Genomic DNA, 16,649 nt, shown 5'->3' on the forward strand with positions numbered 1-16,649 from the left:
TGGCTCACTTGGCTTCTGTCAAGGGCGCCCTCATGTTTCCTGCAGATCTGTGGGCTGATGGGGAGGTGCGGGTGGATTGGCTTAGAGACAACGTTCAGCCCATCATCCTGGCAGCTGCGAGGCATCAGGCAGACCTTGGTGAGGTCACCCTCTATCTGCAGAAGAAGGATGAGCCCTTCCCTGATTTTCTTGCCCCTTCAAGGAGGTTTGGGAATCTTCTGCAGGCATCCCCCTCGCGACCAATGACAAATTGGCCTCCCAGACTCTTACTCATTGCATGCAACCCTGACATGCCCATATTTCTTTAAGATTAGATTACTTACAGTGTGGAAACAGGCCCTTCGGCCCAACAAGTCCACACCGACCCGCCGAAGCACAACCCACCCATTCCCCTACATTTACCCCTTTACCTAACACAATGGGCAATTTAGCGTGGCCAATCCACCCTAACCTGCACATCTTTGGACTGTGGGAGGAAACCGGAGCACCCGGAGAAAACCCACGCAGACACGGGGAGAATGTGCAAACTCCACACAGTCAGTCGCCTGAGACGGGAATTGAACCTGGGTCTATAGCACTGTGAGGCAGCAGTGCTAACCACTGTGCCACCGTGCCGCCCACCAAATCCCTTAACCTTAATCAGCAATCTAAGTCTTGGGATCAGCTCCTTACCTCTCTCATTACCATGGATCAGCAGGGCCTTTCCGATTGCTGGTGTATGACAGAGGCATCATTCCCCACTTCACACAGGCGTGGGGTCAGGGTCAGACCAGCGGCCCAAGGAAGGGGGCTGGCAGGGGCAGAAACAGCAGCAGTTAGATATTAGTCAGGATCAGTGTCAGTCGTGTCGGAACTTTGGTCACTGGGCGCGGGACAGACGCAATCCACCTCCTGAGCAGGTTCATCAGTAGCGACCCACTTTCCCATGGCAGCCTTTGCCAGCCAGCTACTCTGACAGCGACCCATTCCCCCCTACCCCACAACACTCCTCGGGCTGCCGCGTGAGGGAAGTTTCGCAGGCCGCTTCCATACGGCTCTCCCACACTGAGAATCTGAGAAAACCATGATGGACGTTGAGATGGGGGGGGGGGTGCCTTGTAGCTTCAGTTGTGGTGTACTCCTGAACCACCCATTTCTCGGAGCCTCCCTCTTCCTGCCAGCTCTGATACTGATACAAGGTCCAGAGTTTGCCACGGGAATTTCAGCCCATACAGCCGTCGGACCCCGGCTCCTTACAGATTGCTGGTTTAGGACCGGTGGAATTGTGCCCCTCCTCTGTGTCTACAGTTTTGGTCCTGCAGGCACCACTACCCACCCTGACCTATGCCAACCCTATACTCCTCAGTACTCTGCCTCTGTCATTATGGGTAAGACGTTCCAACCATGCAGGCCCAGTGTTATCAGCCCTGCCTCACACAGTCACTGTGAAACCAGGTGCCTTCTATACAACAGTACAATTTGTCACCGGCTGCTGCCAAAGGGATTAAACCTGTTATCGACTCCCTTCTGCAACAGGGAATCTTGGTCCCTACTGTTAACCCTTGCAACTCGCCTGAACTCCCTATCCCCAAGCCAACAAAACTGGGCCAATGGAGGTTTGTGCAGGGCAATTAACACCATCGTTATACCCTGCTCTCTAATGGTGCCAGATACTAATGTTATCATTACAAGCCTTCCTGCTACCATTACCTGTTTTTCCTGTAATACACCGCTGCTCAGCCTTTCCTCCATTAAATTATTCCCACAAGATTCAATACCTTTTTTTAGACTAGATTACTTACAGTGTGGAAACAGGCCCTTCGGCCCAACAAGTCCACACCGACCCGCCGAAGCGCAACCCACCCATACCCCTGCATTTACCCCTTTACCTAACACTACGGGCAATTTAGCGTGGCCAATTCACCTGACCTGCATATCTTTGGACTGTGGGAGGAAACCGGAGCACCCGGAGGAAACCCACACAGACACGGGGAGAATGTGCAAACTCCACACAGTCAGTCGCCTGAGTCGGGAATTGAACCCGGGTCTCTGGCGCTGCGAGGCAGCAGTGCTAACCACTGTGCCACCGTGCCGCCCTTTTTGCTTTTACTTACAGTAGTCGCCAACATACATGGACACGGCTTCCCTAAGGGTATGCGGAGAGCCCTACTCATCAACAACCTCTTGCAGGCTATTATGCTCCCCTCTACTGTGGCTGTGTTTAAGTGTGCTGTCCATACTGCTGCAGTCTTCCAAGGCAATGCCTATACCGACCAAGCTCCTAAACGAGCAGCCTTAGCTCCCACTGTGTATGTCTCACAGGCTCTCAAAGCAAGGAAGTCAGAAAAGGCTTTAGACCTGATGGGATATCAGCTGCTCAGCGGGACACCCCTCCAGCTGAGAAAGATAGTTGGGCACGTATAGGAGCTAGGGAATCAGGCAGCTTAGAGAAGGTACAACAGCCGGATGGTAAAATCGTCTGTCCCCAATCACACCTGCATGCTGCCCATGGAGTCAGTCACGCAGGGAAGCGGGGAATGATACCTGCAGTAAGACAAAGCTGGTATGCTCCTGGCTTCGCGGGAGCAGCACAAGCACTAGTTCCCTGCTACCTGATGTGCCTGCAGAGCATGAAGGGCTTTTGCCCGAAACATCGATTTTCCTGCTCCTCGGGTGCTGCCTGACCTGCTGTCCCTTTCCAGCACCACTCTGATATTGACTCTGATCTCCAGCATCTGCAGTCCTCACTTTTTCATACAGAATAATAATGCTCAACCGTTGGCCAATTATGATCCCCTGCCCATCCTAGATTGGCCCCTTTCATCACCTGCAGACTGACTTTGCCCATATGCCACCCGAACAGGGTTTCAAATACATGTCCGTTCGAGTGAACATGTTTACTAAATGGGAGGAAGCTTTCTGTACATGAAAAGTTGATGCTTGGGCAGTGGTTAAGGGTCTTATGAAGGATGTGATTCCTCGGTTTGGTGTCCCAAATAGTTTTAATAGTGACAGAGGGAACACGTTTCACCGCTGAGGTTAAAAAAGGGGTTAGTAAAATTCTGGGTATTGTCACATTCCATTTCAGCCATAGTCCTCGGGGATGGTGGAACAGATGAACAGCACCCTTAAAACCACCTTAACCAAGGTCACCCAGGACACGGGTTTGCCCTGGCCAGAGGGATTGCCGCTAGCCCTTTACACTCTCAGGAACCAAGTAAGTCGAACTACGGGACTAACACCCTCAGAAGCCACCCCCAAAAATCCTTCTTACTCATGAGTCCCTTCAGGACTATGCCAAGTCACTGTGCCAGGTTATCACCCGCAACCACGGATATGCAGGTCAGGGTGGATTGGCCATGCTACATTGCCCATAGTGTTAGGTGCATTAGTCAGGGGTAAATACAGGGTAGAGGGAATGGGTGTGGGTGGGTTACTCTTCGGAGGGATCAGTGTGGACTTGTTGGGCTGAAGGGCCTGTTTCCACACTGGCGGGAATCTAATCAAAAACCATGGCTCGATCAAGGAGGGCTTTCCCACACCGAGTGATGGCCCCATGCATCTGTTCCACCCCGGGGAATTACGTGATGATAAAATCATTTGGAAAGGGTTCTCTTTCTCCGAGGTGGAAAGGCCCATACCTCGTCCTCTTTGTGAGCCGGACGGCTGTCAAGCTCGAAGGCGTACCTGAGTGGACACACGCCACCGTTGCAAGAGAGCGCCTTCACCAGAACAACCTGAGCAGAAGAGCCCTGAACGGAAGACCCGGTAAGCACCAGAGTGTCCACCAGCTGCATCATGCAGGAAGTTACTGCCTTTGCTCTGTGACCCTCATAGCCCTGTACACTTTGATAGGGCCTGAATGAGGCGAAGGGAATTGGGCACTGAATGTTATTGTTCGGAAATTACACACTGACACTTTCCCGCACACCTATGCCAAAGAGATTCACCGTTCCCACTGCTAGGTATGTGCTCATATTCCCATCCATTCTCAAAGGGGAATCAATCTCTGACCCATCCCATTCAATCAACCCGACACTGCCGAGTGGTGGTTGGAGCGGAATCGGTCCTCCGAGGTGCAACTTCCGAGTGGGTTGGAGGGATTGGACGTCCTCCAACCAGATAACAGTCGCCCTCGCTGGAAATCAGCGGGCTGTGCCTTGGACAAGTACAAAGGCTGGGTCCAACCCCGGTACAACTTCTCTCGTACACCCCCTGCTGGGGTCCTTACGAATACCACGGGCCTGGGCACACCATGGGAACCATTTGTTTTAGGAGCATCTCTCCCAGTGGATAGAATGCTAGATTCTCTGCTCCAGAATACTCCCTGCTCCTTACCTCAAAGGCAATTCGGCGCACAGTAAAGGGAAGTATACTCAACCTTATGACCCCGACAAGACTGCAGGCAATACTATTTTTAGGACTTTTTGTACTGGCACCCAGATGGACCATCTGGGAACCTATAATGGCATCTACTTTATTTGCAACCATAAGGCCTACCCTTGGCTGCCAGTCTCCTGGGTTGGGAGCTGCTATGTTGGGTATGTAGTCCCCTTAATCTACCATTTCCACTCATCCCCATTTGGCAGCTCAGGACTCGCACCAAAAGAGTTCTAACTGCAATTGAGCAGTCCCTCGCTGTATCAACTCCCTTTTATGCAACCACCTGGCTGACCATCGAAGCCAAACCCCTGACGTCCCTCCTCGAGGAAGCGACAAACGACACAGCCTTAGTCTTTATGGACATTAATGTGGAGATGGTTGCCATCTGCACAGTTGCTCCCCAAACCGGATAGCTCTGGATTGCCTACTGCCTGAAAAGGGGGGTCACATGTGCCCTCATTGGCTCCACCCGTTGCACCTACATCCCAGATGCCAGTGAAAATATCACCAATCTCTTGCTGACCACATCCGAGAGGCGGCCATTACGGTCCACAATGCCAACTCCCATTGGGTGGCTTGTGTCTTCAAGGAGCGCCATTGTTCAGGGTCTCATAGTGCTGGTTATTGCCCTGGTGGTCACCACGCTCTGGAATGCTTTCCTCAAACAGTGTTGCGCGTGCTGCAGCTCATTGCTGCTGCCCTCCACCCCAACAATAGCTCAATTGGTTAAAATCCCTGTCCCAGTGAACCCTCACGTTAACACGAAGCCTCTGAACTCTAAGCCTCCAAGTCCAGACCCTAGTGAGGCTGCTGACTTGGATTCCAGGGATTACCTACCTGACACGGACAGCCCCCCCCCCCCTGCCTCCACCCCACCAACGCCAACAACAAAACTGCTGCTGCTGCCTTTGTGGGGTAAGTCTCCAAACAGCACACACATGCAGTCACAGTCACAGCCACAGCCACGCACACAACATTTTACACACATTTTTGACAGGTTCCACTTTTGCCCTGCACAGGACAATGTTGGAGAGATTATTCCTGGGAGGCGGGAGGGGTGTTAGGGTACACCCCTCTGTAGATCTCCAGGGAAGATGTGGGGAGAGAGAGAGGGCGGGAGGTCAGTCATTTGGAGACGGTCCCTGTTTAATCACTGTAAACAAAAGATGCGATCACTGCTGGAAACACATCTTTGATGCAATGTTTCTATCAGGACCTCGAGATCTCCTTTGCAGAATCCAATTTTTGGATATTTGGTATTCGGATAATCAAGGTTCCCCTGTAGTTGGAAAGGCAAGGACTGATTAGGGATAATCAACACGGCTTTGTGCGTGGGACATCACGTCTCACAAACTTGGTTGAGTTTTTTGAGGAAGTAACAAAGAGGATTGATGAGGGCAGAGCAGTGGATGTGATCTATATGGACTTCAGTAACACGTTTCTCATGGCAGATTGTTTGGCAAGGTGCGATGACAAGGAACTGAGGAAGAACTAGCTATTTGTAGACAGAACTGGGTCAAAAGTAAAAGATAGAGGATGGTGGTGGAGGGTTCATTGTCAGACTGAAGACCTGTGACCAGCAGGATGCCACAAGGATCAGTGCTGGGTCCAATGCTTTTCATCATGTATATGAATGATTTGCATGAGAACATAGGAGGTACAGTTAGTACGCTTGCAAGAAACACCAAAATTGGAGGTGTAGTGGATGGCAAAGAAGGCTACCTCAGATTTCAAAGGGATCTTGATCAGATGGGCCAATGGACTAAGAAGTGGCAGATGAAGTTTAATTTAGATAAATGTGAGGTGGTGCATTTTGGAAATGCAAATCAGAGCAGGACTTATACACTTAATGGTAAGGTCCTGGGGAGTGTTGCTGAACAAAAAGATCTTGGAGTGCAGTGATTAGGCTCCGCTGATGCCTCAGCATAATAGCTGGATAGTCAATGTACAGACTTGCACATACGAATGATTAATTCTGATCACTGTATGTAAAGAAATGGAATGTATACATATGTATAGCATCACTAATTGTATAGATATCAAAGTCTGTGAGAAGATTTGTAGCTCGGGTGCTCGTTGTTGTGGTTCTGTTCGCCGACCTGGGAATTTGTGTTGCAGACGTTTTGTCCCCTGTCTAGGTGACATCCTCAGTGCTTGGGAGCCTCCTGTGAAGCGCTTCTGTGATGTTTCCTCCGGCATTAATAGTGGCCTGTCCCTGCCGCTTCCGGTTGTCAGTTCCAGCTGTTCGCTGCAGTGGCCGGTATATTGGGTCCAGGTCAATGTGCTTATTGATTGAACCTGTGGATGAATGCCATGCCTCTAGGAATTCCCTGGCTGTTCTCTGTTTGGCTTGTCCTATAATAGTAGTGTTGTCCCAATCGAATTCATGATGCTTGTCATCTGAGTGTGTGGCTATTAAGGATAGCTGGTTGTGTCGTTTCGTGGCTAGTTGGTGTACATGGATGCGGATCGTTAGCTGCCTTCCTGTTTGTCCTATGTAGTGTTTTGTGCAGTCCTTGCATGGGATTTTGTACACCTTCAGCTGGAAGATCAACAGGTTTCGGACCACCCAGAGAGCGTCCTTCACCGAGTTGATGATCCTCCAGGCACAGTTGATGTTCGTCTCGGTGTGCGTCCCAGGGAACAGGCCGTAGAGCACGGAGTCCCGCGTCACGGCGCTGCTCGGGACGAACCTCGACAAACACCACTGCATTCCTCTCCAGACTTTTTCTGCATAGGCACATTCCAGAAGGAGGTGTGTGACAGTCTCGTCCCCCCCGCAGCCGCTTCGAGGGCAGCGTGCGGTGCGGCTGAGAGTCCGGGCGTGCATAAAGGATCTCACAGGCAGAACCCTTCTCACCACCAGCCAAGCCATGTCTTGGTGCTTGTTGGAAAGTTCTGGCGATGAGGCATTCTACCAAATGGCTTTGACAGTCTTTGAGGAGGAAGTGAGGTCTGCAGATGCTGGAGAGCAGAGCTGAAAATGTGTTGCTGGAAAAGCGCAGCAGGTCAGGCAGCATCCAGGGAACAGAAGAATCGACGTTTCGGGCATAAGCCTTCCTGAAGAAGGGCTTATGCCCGAAACGTCGATTCTCCTGTTCCCTGGATGCTGCCTGACCTGCTGCGCTTTTTCAGCAACACATTTTCGGCTTTGACAGTCTGCTCAGGGAACCGCTCGATAGGATCCGCCCTCTCCTTTTCCCAAAGGGTCTCAAGGACACTACGTGCTGACCACTTCCTGATGGACTTGTGGTCAAAGGTGTTTTTCTTCATAAACTTCTCCACGAAGGACAGGTGATATGGAACGGTCCAACTGCTCGGAGCGTTCCGCGGCAGCGAGGCCAGGCCCATCCTTCGCAACACCGGGGACAGGTAGAACCTCAGTACGTAGTGACACTTGGTGTTTGCGTACCGGGGATCCACGCACAGCTTGATGCAGCCACACACAAAGGTGGCCATCAGGGTGAGGGTGACATTGGGTGTCTTTTTTCCCCCGTTGCCCAGATCTTTGTACAGCGAGTCCCTTCGGACCCGGTCCATTTTTGACCTCCATATAAACTGGAAGATGGCCCGGGTGACTGCAGCGGCACAGGTTCTGGGAATAGGCCAGACCTGTGCCATGTATAACAGCAATGACAGTGCCTCATACCTGATGACCAGGTTTTTTCCCGCGATGGAGAGCGACCGTAGCTTCCATCTGCCCAGTTTCTGCCTCACTTTGCTGATACGCTCCTCCCAAGACTTTGCGCATGCCCCAGCCCCACCCCCCCGAACCAAATACCCAGCATCTTCAGGTGGTCGGTCCTGACGGTGAAGGGGATCGAGGATTGGTCTGGCCCAGTTCCCGAAGAGCATGGCCTCGCTCTTGCCTCGGTTTACCTTGGCCCCCGAGGCCCGTTCAAACTGGTCACAGATGCACATGAGTCTACGCACGGACAGTGGATCCGAGCAGAAAACGGCGACGTCATCCATGTACAGGGAGGCCTTAACCTGCAGGCCCCCGCTGCCAGGAATAGTCACCTCTCTCAGGCTCGCATCCTTCCTGATGGACTCGGCAAATGGCTCTATGCAGCACACAAACAAGGCAGGAGAGAGAGGACAGCCCTGCCTGACTCCAGATCTGAGTGGGAAGCTATCTGATTCCCACCCATTGATTGAGACTGCACTGACAATGTTGGTGTAGAGCAGTCTGATCCAATTGCAGATTCCCTCCCCAAAGCCCATTTTGGAGAGAACATCCCTCATATACGTGTGTGATATCCTGTCAAAGGCTTTCTCCTGGTCCAGGCTGATCAGGCAAGTGTCCAACCCTCTGTCCTGCACGTAGGCGATCGTATCCCTGAGGAGTGCGAGACTCTCAGCGATCTTCCTGCCCGGCACAGCACAGGTTTGGTCAGGGTGAATCACCGACCCCAGAGCAGACCTGACCCGGTTGGCGATTACCTTTGACAGAATTTTGTAATCCGCATTCAACAGTGAGATTGGTCTCCAATTTTTGAGTTCCTCCCTCTCCCCCTTCCGCTTGTAGATGAGGGTGATGATGCCTTTCCTCATGGATTCACTCATGGTACCTGCCCGAAACATACTGACATACACCTGCAGCAGGTTCTGGCCAATCAAGTCCCACAGAGCGGAATAGTGCTCGACCGGTAATCCGTCGCTTCCGGGAGTTTTATTCTTTTCGAAGGACTCGAGGGCCTTGGTCAGCTCGTCCAGAGATAGCGACTGGTCCAGCCTCTCCTGTGTTCTGTCGTCTAAGACCTCCGTGATAGAGGACAGGAACGACTGGGAGGCTGTGCTGTCGGTCGGCTTCGCGTCATACAGACTGGCATAGAAGGATTTACTGATCCTCATGACGTCAGCCTGAGATGACGTTAGCGAGCCATCTTCTTCCTTCAGGCTGCTGAGCACAGAGCTCTCTTTGTGCATCTTCTGGAAGAAGAAACGTGAGCACGTCTCGTCCTGCTCCACCGAGCGGACCCTGGACTGGAAGATTATCTTGGAGGCCTCCGAGGCAAAGAGCGAGGCTTGCTGGTCCTTCACCTCCTTGAGGTCCTCCGTGACATCCACCCCCATTGTCTGCAGCAGGAGCAGGTTCTGCATACTTTCCTGGAGCTGGGACAGTTTTCCCCACCTCTATCTCGCCTCCTGAACACCTTTGAGGATGAAGAACCTCTTGATGTTCCCTTTTACTGTTTCCCACCAGTCCGCTGGGGACCCAAAGAGGGGCTTCACGATTCTCCAACCTGCGTAGTCCCTCTTGAGCTCCTCAATGTTTCCCGGGGTCAACAGCTTGATGTTCAGCTTCCACGTTCCCTTACCAGCCCGCTGCTTGTCCTGTAGGTGACAGTCGGCCAGCAGGAGGCAGTGGTCAGAGAAGAACACGGGCTTGACGTCGGTGGATCTGACCGAGCAGTCCCTGTGTATATTGCAGTGAACAGCAGCCCTGTATATATTACGGTGAACAGGAGTCCCTGTGTATATTACGGTGAACACCAGTCCCTGGGTATATTATGGTGAACAGGAGTCCCTGTGTATATTATAAAGAACAGCAGCCCCTCTGTATATATTACGGTGAACAGGAGTCCCTGTGTATATTACGGTGAACACCAGTCCCTGGGTATATTATGGTGAACAGGAGTCCCTGTGTATATTATAAAGAACAGCAGCCCCTCTGTATATTACGGTGAACAGGGGTCCCTGTGTATATTACGGTGAACACCAGTCCCTGGGTATATTATGGTGAACAGGAGTCCCTGTGTATATTATAAAGAACAGCAGCCCTGTATATATTACGGTGAACAGGAGTGCCTGTGTATATTACGGTGAACACCAGTCCCTGGGTATATTATGGTGAACAGGAGTCCCTGTGTATATTATAAAGAACAGCAGCCCCTCTGTATATATTACGGTGAACAGGAGTCCCTGTGTATATTACGGTGAACACCAGTCCCTGGGTATATTATGGTGAACAGGAGTCCCTGTGTATATTATAAAGAACAGCAGCCCCTCTGTATATTACGGTGAACAGGGGTCCCTGTGTATATTACGGTGAACACCAGTCCCTGGGTATATTATGGTGAACAGGAGTCCCTGTGTATATTATAAAGAACAGCAGCCCTGTATATATTACGGTGAACAGGAGTGCCTGTGTATATTACGGTGAACACCAGTCCCTGGGTATATTATGGTGAACAGGAGTCCCTGTGTATATTATAAAGAACAGCAGCCCCTCTGTATATTACGGTGAACAGAAGTCCCTGTGTACATTACAGTGAACTGCAGTCGCAGTGTATATTGCAGTGAACAGGAGTCCTTTTGTATATTATATAGAACAGCAGCCCTGTGTGGATTATATAGAACGGCAGCCCCTATCTGCATTAAACAGAATAGCGATCCCTGTCTGTAATAGATAGCACAGCTGTCCTGTCTGCATTAAGTAGAAAACCGGCCCCTGTCAGCATTGCACAGAACAGCAGCCCCTGTCTGTATTATACAGAACAGCTGCCCCTGTCTGTATTAAACAGAACAGCTGCCCCGTCTGTATTATACAGAACAGCAGCCACTGTCTGTATTATGCAGAACAGCAGTCCTGTCTGTATTAAACAGAACAGCAGCCCCTGTCTGTATTAAACAGAACAGCAGCTCCTGTCTGTATTAAACAGAACAGCAGTCCTGTCTGTATTATACAGAACAGCGGCTCCTGTCTGTATCATAAAAAAGAACTGCCCTGTCTGTATTATACAGAACATCAGCAACTGTCTGCATTAAACAGGACAGCAGCCCCTGTCTGCATAGTACAGAACAGCGGCTCCTGCCTGTATTATACAGAACAGCAGCCTCTGCCTGTATTAAACAGAACAGCGGCCCCTGTCTGCATTATACAGTAGAGCAGTCCTATCTGTATTATACAGAACAGCAGCCACTGCTGTATTATCCAGAAGAGCAGTCCTGTCTGTATTATACAGAACAGCAGACCCTGTCTGTATTATACAGAACACTAGCCACTGTCCGTATGAGACCGAACAGCAGCCGCTGTCTGTGTTATACAGAACAGCAACACCTGTCTGTATTAAACAGAACAGCAGCTCCTGTCTGTATTATACAAAAGAACTGTCCTGTCTGTATTATACAGAACGGCAGCCACTGTCTGCATTAAACTGGACAGCAGCCCCTGTCTATATTATAGAGAACAGCAACCCCATCTGTATTATACAGAACAGCGGCTCCTGTCTATATTATACGGAACAGCAGCCCCTGTCTGTATTAAACACTAGAGCAGTCCTGTCTGTATTGTACAGAACAGCGGTCCCTGTCTGCATTATCCAGAAGAGTAGTCCTGTCTGTAGTATATAAAACAGTAGTTCATGTCTGTATTAAACCGATAAGCAGCCCCTGTCTGCATTATACACATCAGCAACCCTATCTGTATTATACAGAACAGCAGCCCCTGTCTGTATTAAATACAACAGCAGCCCCTGTCTGTATTAAATACAACAGCAGCCCCTGTCTGTATTATACAGAATTGCAGCTCCTGTCTGTATTATACAGAAGAACTGCCCTGTCTGTATGATACAGAACAGCGGCCCTGCCTGTATTATCCAGAAGAGCAGTCCTGTCTGCATTATACAAAACAGCAACCCCATCTGTATTATACAGAACAGCAGCCACAGTCTGCATTAAATAGAAAAGCAGCCCCTGTCTGTATTATACAGAACAGCAGCTTCTGTCTGTTCTAAACAGAATAGCAGCCCCTATTTATATTAGACAGAACAGCAACTCGATCTGCATTGTACAGAACAACGGTCCCTGTCTGTATTATATAAAACAGCAGCCCCTGTCTATATTATACAGAGCAGCGGCTCCTGTCTGTACGAAACAGGACAGTGGCCCCTGTCTGCATTATACAGAAGAGCAGTCCTGTCTGTATTGCACAGAACAGCAGCCCCTGTCTATATTATCCAGAAGAGCAGTCCTGTCTGTATTATACAAAACAGCAGCTCCTGTCTGCATTAAACAGAATAGCAGCCCCTATCTGTATTATACAAAACAGCAGCCCCTGTCTATATTATCCAGAAGAGCAGTCCTGTCTGTATTATACAAAACAGCAGCTCCTGTCTGCATTAAACAGAATAGCAGCCCCTATCTGTATTATACAGAACAGCAACCCCATCTGTTTTATACAGAACAGAGGCTCCTGTCTGCATTATACAGAAGACCACTCCTGTCTGCATTAAACAAAACAGCAGGCCCTGTCCGCATTATACAGAACAGAGGCCCCTGTGTGTATTATACGTAACAGAGTCTCCTGTCTGCATTAAACAAAACAGCAGGCCCTGTCCGCATTATACAGAACAGAGGCCCCTATCTGTATTATACAGCTGAACTGTCCTGTTCTTATTATACAGAATAGCAGCCCCTGTATGTATTAAACAGAACAGCAGCCGCTATCTGTATTAAACAGAACAGCAGCCCTGTCTGGATTATTCAGAAGAGCAGTCCTGTTTGTGTTATACAGAACAGCAGCCCCTGTCTATATTAAACAGAACAGCAGCACCTGTCTGTATTATCCCGAAGAGTAGTCCTTTCTGTATTAAACAGAACGGCAGCCACTGTCTATATTAAACAAATCAGTGGTCCCTGTCTGTATTATATCAAACAGCAGCCCCTATTTGTATTATACAGAACAGTGGCTCCTGTCTGTATTATGCAGAAGGGCAGTCCTGTCTGCATTAAACAGAACAGCAGCCCCTGTCTGTATTATACAGAACAGCAGTCCCTGTCTATATTATACAGAACAGCAGTCCCTGTCTGTATTATACAGAACAGCAGCTCCTATCTGCATTAAACAGAACAGCAGCCCCTGTCTGTATTAAACAGAACAGCGGCCCCTGTCTGCATTGTACAGAACAGTGCCCCTGTCGGCATTACACAGAACAACAGCCCCTGTCTGAATTATATCGAACAGAGGCCCCTGTCTGTATTAAACAGAACAGCAGCCGCTGTCTCTATGAAACAGAACAGTGGCTCCTGTCTGTATTAAACAGAAGAACTGTCCTGTCTGTATTATAAAGAACAGCAGCCCCTGTCTGTATTAAACAGAAGAGCAGTCCTGTCTGGATGAAAAAGAACAGCAGCCCCTGTATATATTAAATAGAACAGCGGCTCCTGTCTGTATTATACAGAGTAGCAGCCACTGTTTGTATTAAACAGAACAGCAGCTACAGTCTGTATTATCCAAAAGAGCAGTTCTGTCTGTATTATACGGAAGAACTGTCCTGTCTGTATTATATAGAACAACAGCCACTGTCTGGATTAAACAGAACAGCAGCCCTTGTCTGTATTATGTAGAACACAAGGCCCTGTCTGTATTAAACAGAAGAACTGTCCTGTCTGTATTATAAAGAACAGCAGCCGCTGTCTGTATTAAACAAAACAGCAGCCACTGTCTGTATTATATAGAACAACAGCCCCTGTCTGTATTATCCAGAAGAGCAGTCCTGTCTGTATTATACAGAACAGTGGCCCCTGTCCGTACTAAACAGAATAGCAGCCCCTATCTATATTATACAGAACAGCAACTCCATCTGTTTTATACAGAACAATGGTCCCTGTCTGTATTATATAGAACAGCAGCCCCTGTCTGTATTGTACAGAACAGCAGCCCCTGTCTGAATTAAACAGAACAGCAGCCCCTGTCTGTATTAAACAGAACAGCAGCCCCTGTCTGTATTAAACAGAACAGCAGCCCCTGTTTGTATTAAACAGAACAGCAGCCCCTGTCTGTATTGTACAGAACAGCAGCCCCTGTCTGTATTGTACAGAACAGCAGCCCCTGTCTGTATTAAACAGAACAGCAGCCCCTGTTTGTATTAAACAGAACAGCAGCCCCTGTCTGTATTGTACAGAACAGCAGCCCCTGTCTGTATTGTACAGAACAGCAGCCCCTGTCTGTATTAAACAGAACAGCAGCCCCTGTTTGTATTAAACAGAACAGCAGCCCCTGTCTGTATTAAACAGAACAGCAGCCCCTGTTTGTATTAAACAGAACAGCAGCCCCTGTTTGTATTAAACAGAACAGCAGCCCCTGTCTGTATTGTACAGAACAGCAGCCCCTGTCTGTATTATACAGAACAGCAGCCCCTGTCTGTATTATACAGAACAGCAGCCCCTGTCTGTATTATACAGAACAGCAGCCCCTGTCTGTATTATACAGAACGGTGGCTTCTGTCTGTACTCTTAGGAAGAGCTGTCCTTTCTGACTTATACAGAACAGCAGCCCCTGTCTGAATTAAACAGAACAGCAGCCCCTGTCCGAATTATACAGAACAGCAGCCCCTGTCTGTATTAAACAGAATAGCAGCCCCTGTCCGTATTATACAGAACAGCAGCCCCTGTCTGTATTATACAGAACGGTGGCTTCTGTCTGTACTCTTAGGAAGAGCTGTCCTTTCTGACTTATACTGAACAGCAGCCCCTGTCTGTATTAAACAGATCAGCAGCCCCTGTCTGTATTATACAGAACAGCAGCCCCTGTCTATATTAAACAGAACAGCAGCCCCTGTCTGTATTAAACAGAACAGCTTCCCTACCTTCCCCTTCACTGTTTTGATCACACAGCACTGCCCTTTGATGTGAAGGGCAGTGTTTGTCACTGGCCACCCGGGTGTTTTCCTATCTTCCTGGTGGTGGAAATTGAATAAAAAAAGACAAAAAAATATATAAACAGGAGTGCACACACACCATGGGTGCTGGGGAAAAAAAAATAATAAGCACTACCGCACTTAGGTGGTAGTGTAGGGGTTAAATTAAAGAAAAAAATAAACAGAACAGCAGCCCCTGTCTGTATTATACAGAACAGCGGTTCCTGCCTGTATTGCGCAGAAGAGCTGTCCTGTCTGAATTATACAAAACAGCAGCCCCTGTCTGTATTAAACAGGACAGCAGCCCCTGTCAGTATTATACAGAACACCAACCCCATCAGTATTATTCCAAACGGCGGCTCCTGTCTGTATTATATAGAACAGCAGCCCCTGTCTGTATTATAAAGAACAGCGGCTCCTGTCTGTATTATTCAGAACAGCAGCACTTGTCTGTATTATTCAGAACAGCATCCCCTGTCTGTATTAAACAGAAGAACTGTCCTGTCTGTATTATAAAGAACAGCAGCCACTGTCTGTATTAAACAAAACAGCAGCCACTGTCTGTATTATATAGAACAACAGCCCCTGTCTGTATTATCCAGAAGAGCAGTCCTGTCTGTATTATACAGAACAGTGGCCCCTGTCTGTATTATACAGAACAGTGGCCCCTGTCCGTACTAAACAGAATAGCAGCCCCTATCTATATTATACAGAACAGCAACTCCATCTGTTTTATACAGAACAGCGGTCCCTGTCTGTATTACATAAAACAGCAGCCCCTGTCTGTGTTGTACAGAACAACGGCTCCTGTCTGTATTATGCAGAAGAGCTATCCTGTCTGTATTATACAGAAGAGCAGTCCTGTCTGTATTATACAGAACAGCAGCCACTGTCTGTATTATACAGAACAGCAGCCACTGTCTGTATTATACAGAACAGCAGCACCTTTCTGTATTATACAGAAGAGCTGTCCTGTCTGCATTAAACAGAACAGCATCCCCTGTCTGTGTTATTCAGAACAGCAGCCCCTATCTGTATTATTCCAAACAGCGGCTCCTGTCTGTATTAAACAGAAGAACTGTCCTGTCTGGATTATAAAGAACAGCAGCCACTGTCTGGATTAAACAGAACAGCAGTCCCTGTCTGTATCATATAGAACAGCAGCCCCTGTCTGTATTGTACAGAACAGAGGCCCCTGTCTGAATTATATCGAACAGAGGCCCCTGTCTGTATTAAACAGAACAGCGGCCGCTGTCTGTATTATTCAGAAGAGCAGCCCCTGTCTATATTAAACAGAACAGCAGCCCCTGTCTATATTATTCAGAAGAGCAGCCCCTGTCTATATTAAACAGAACAGCAGCCCCTGTCTGTATTATACAGAATGGTGGCTCCTGTCTGTACTATACAGAAGAGCTGTCCTTTCTGACTTATACTGAACAGCAGCCCCTGTCTGTACTAAACAGAATAGCAGCCCCTATTTATATTATACAGAACAGCAACGCCATCTGTATTATACAGAACAATGGCCCCTGTCGGTATTATATAGAACAGCAGCCTCTGTCTGTATTAAACAGGACAGCAGCCCCTGTCTGTATTATACAGAACAGCAACCTCATCTGTATTATTCCAAACAGCGGCTCCTGT

General features: G+C 48.8%; 1 protein-coding gene across 1 annotated transcript in view; it reads right to left on the reverse strand.

The window, feature by feature from the left end:
- Positions 1 to 727: 727 nt before the first annotated feature.
- Positions 728 to 16,649, reverse strand: part of LOC122545378 (phospholipase D1-like) — a 70,343-nt gene continuing 54,421 nt past the window's right edge. The window contains exon 7 of the mRNA XM_087982728.1: positions 728 to 790. Within this exon, the coding sequence (XP_087838854.1) occupies positions 743 to 790 (48 nt within the window). The 3' untranslated portion in view covers positions 728 to 742. The remainder of the gene's footprint in view (positions 791 to 16,649) is intronic.

This window comes from Chiloscyllium plagiosum, unplaced genomic scaffold, assembly GCF_037043375.1.
Source record: "Chiloscyllium plagiosum isolate Xiang-an unplaced genomic scaffold, Cpla_swu_hap1 HiC_scaffold_44, whole genome shotgun sequence".
In the NCBI taxonomy this organism is placed as follows: Eukaryota; Metazoa; Chordata; class Chondrichthyes; order Orectolobiformes; family Hemiscylliidae; genus Chiloscyllium; species Chiloscyllium plagiosum.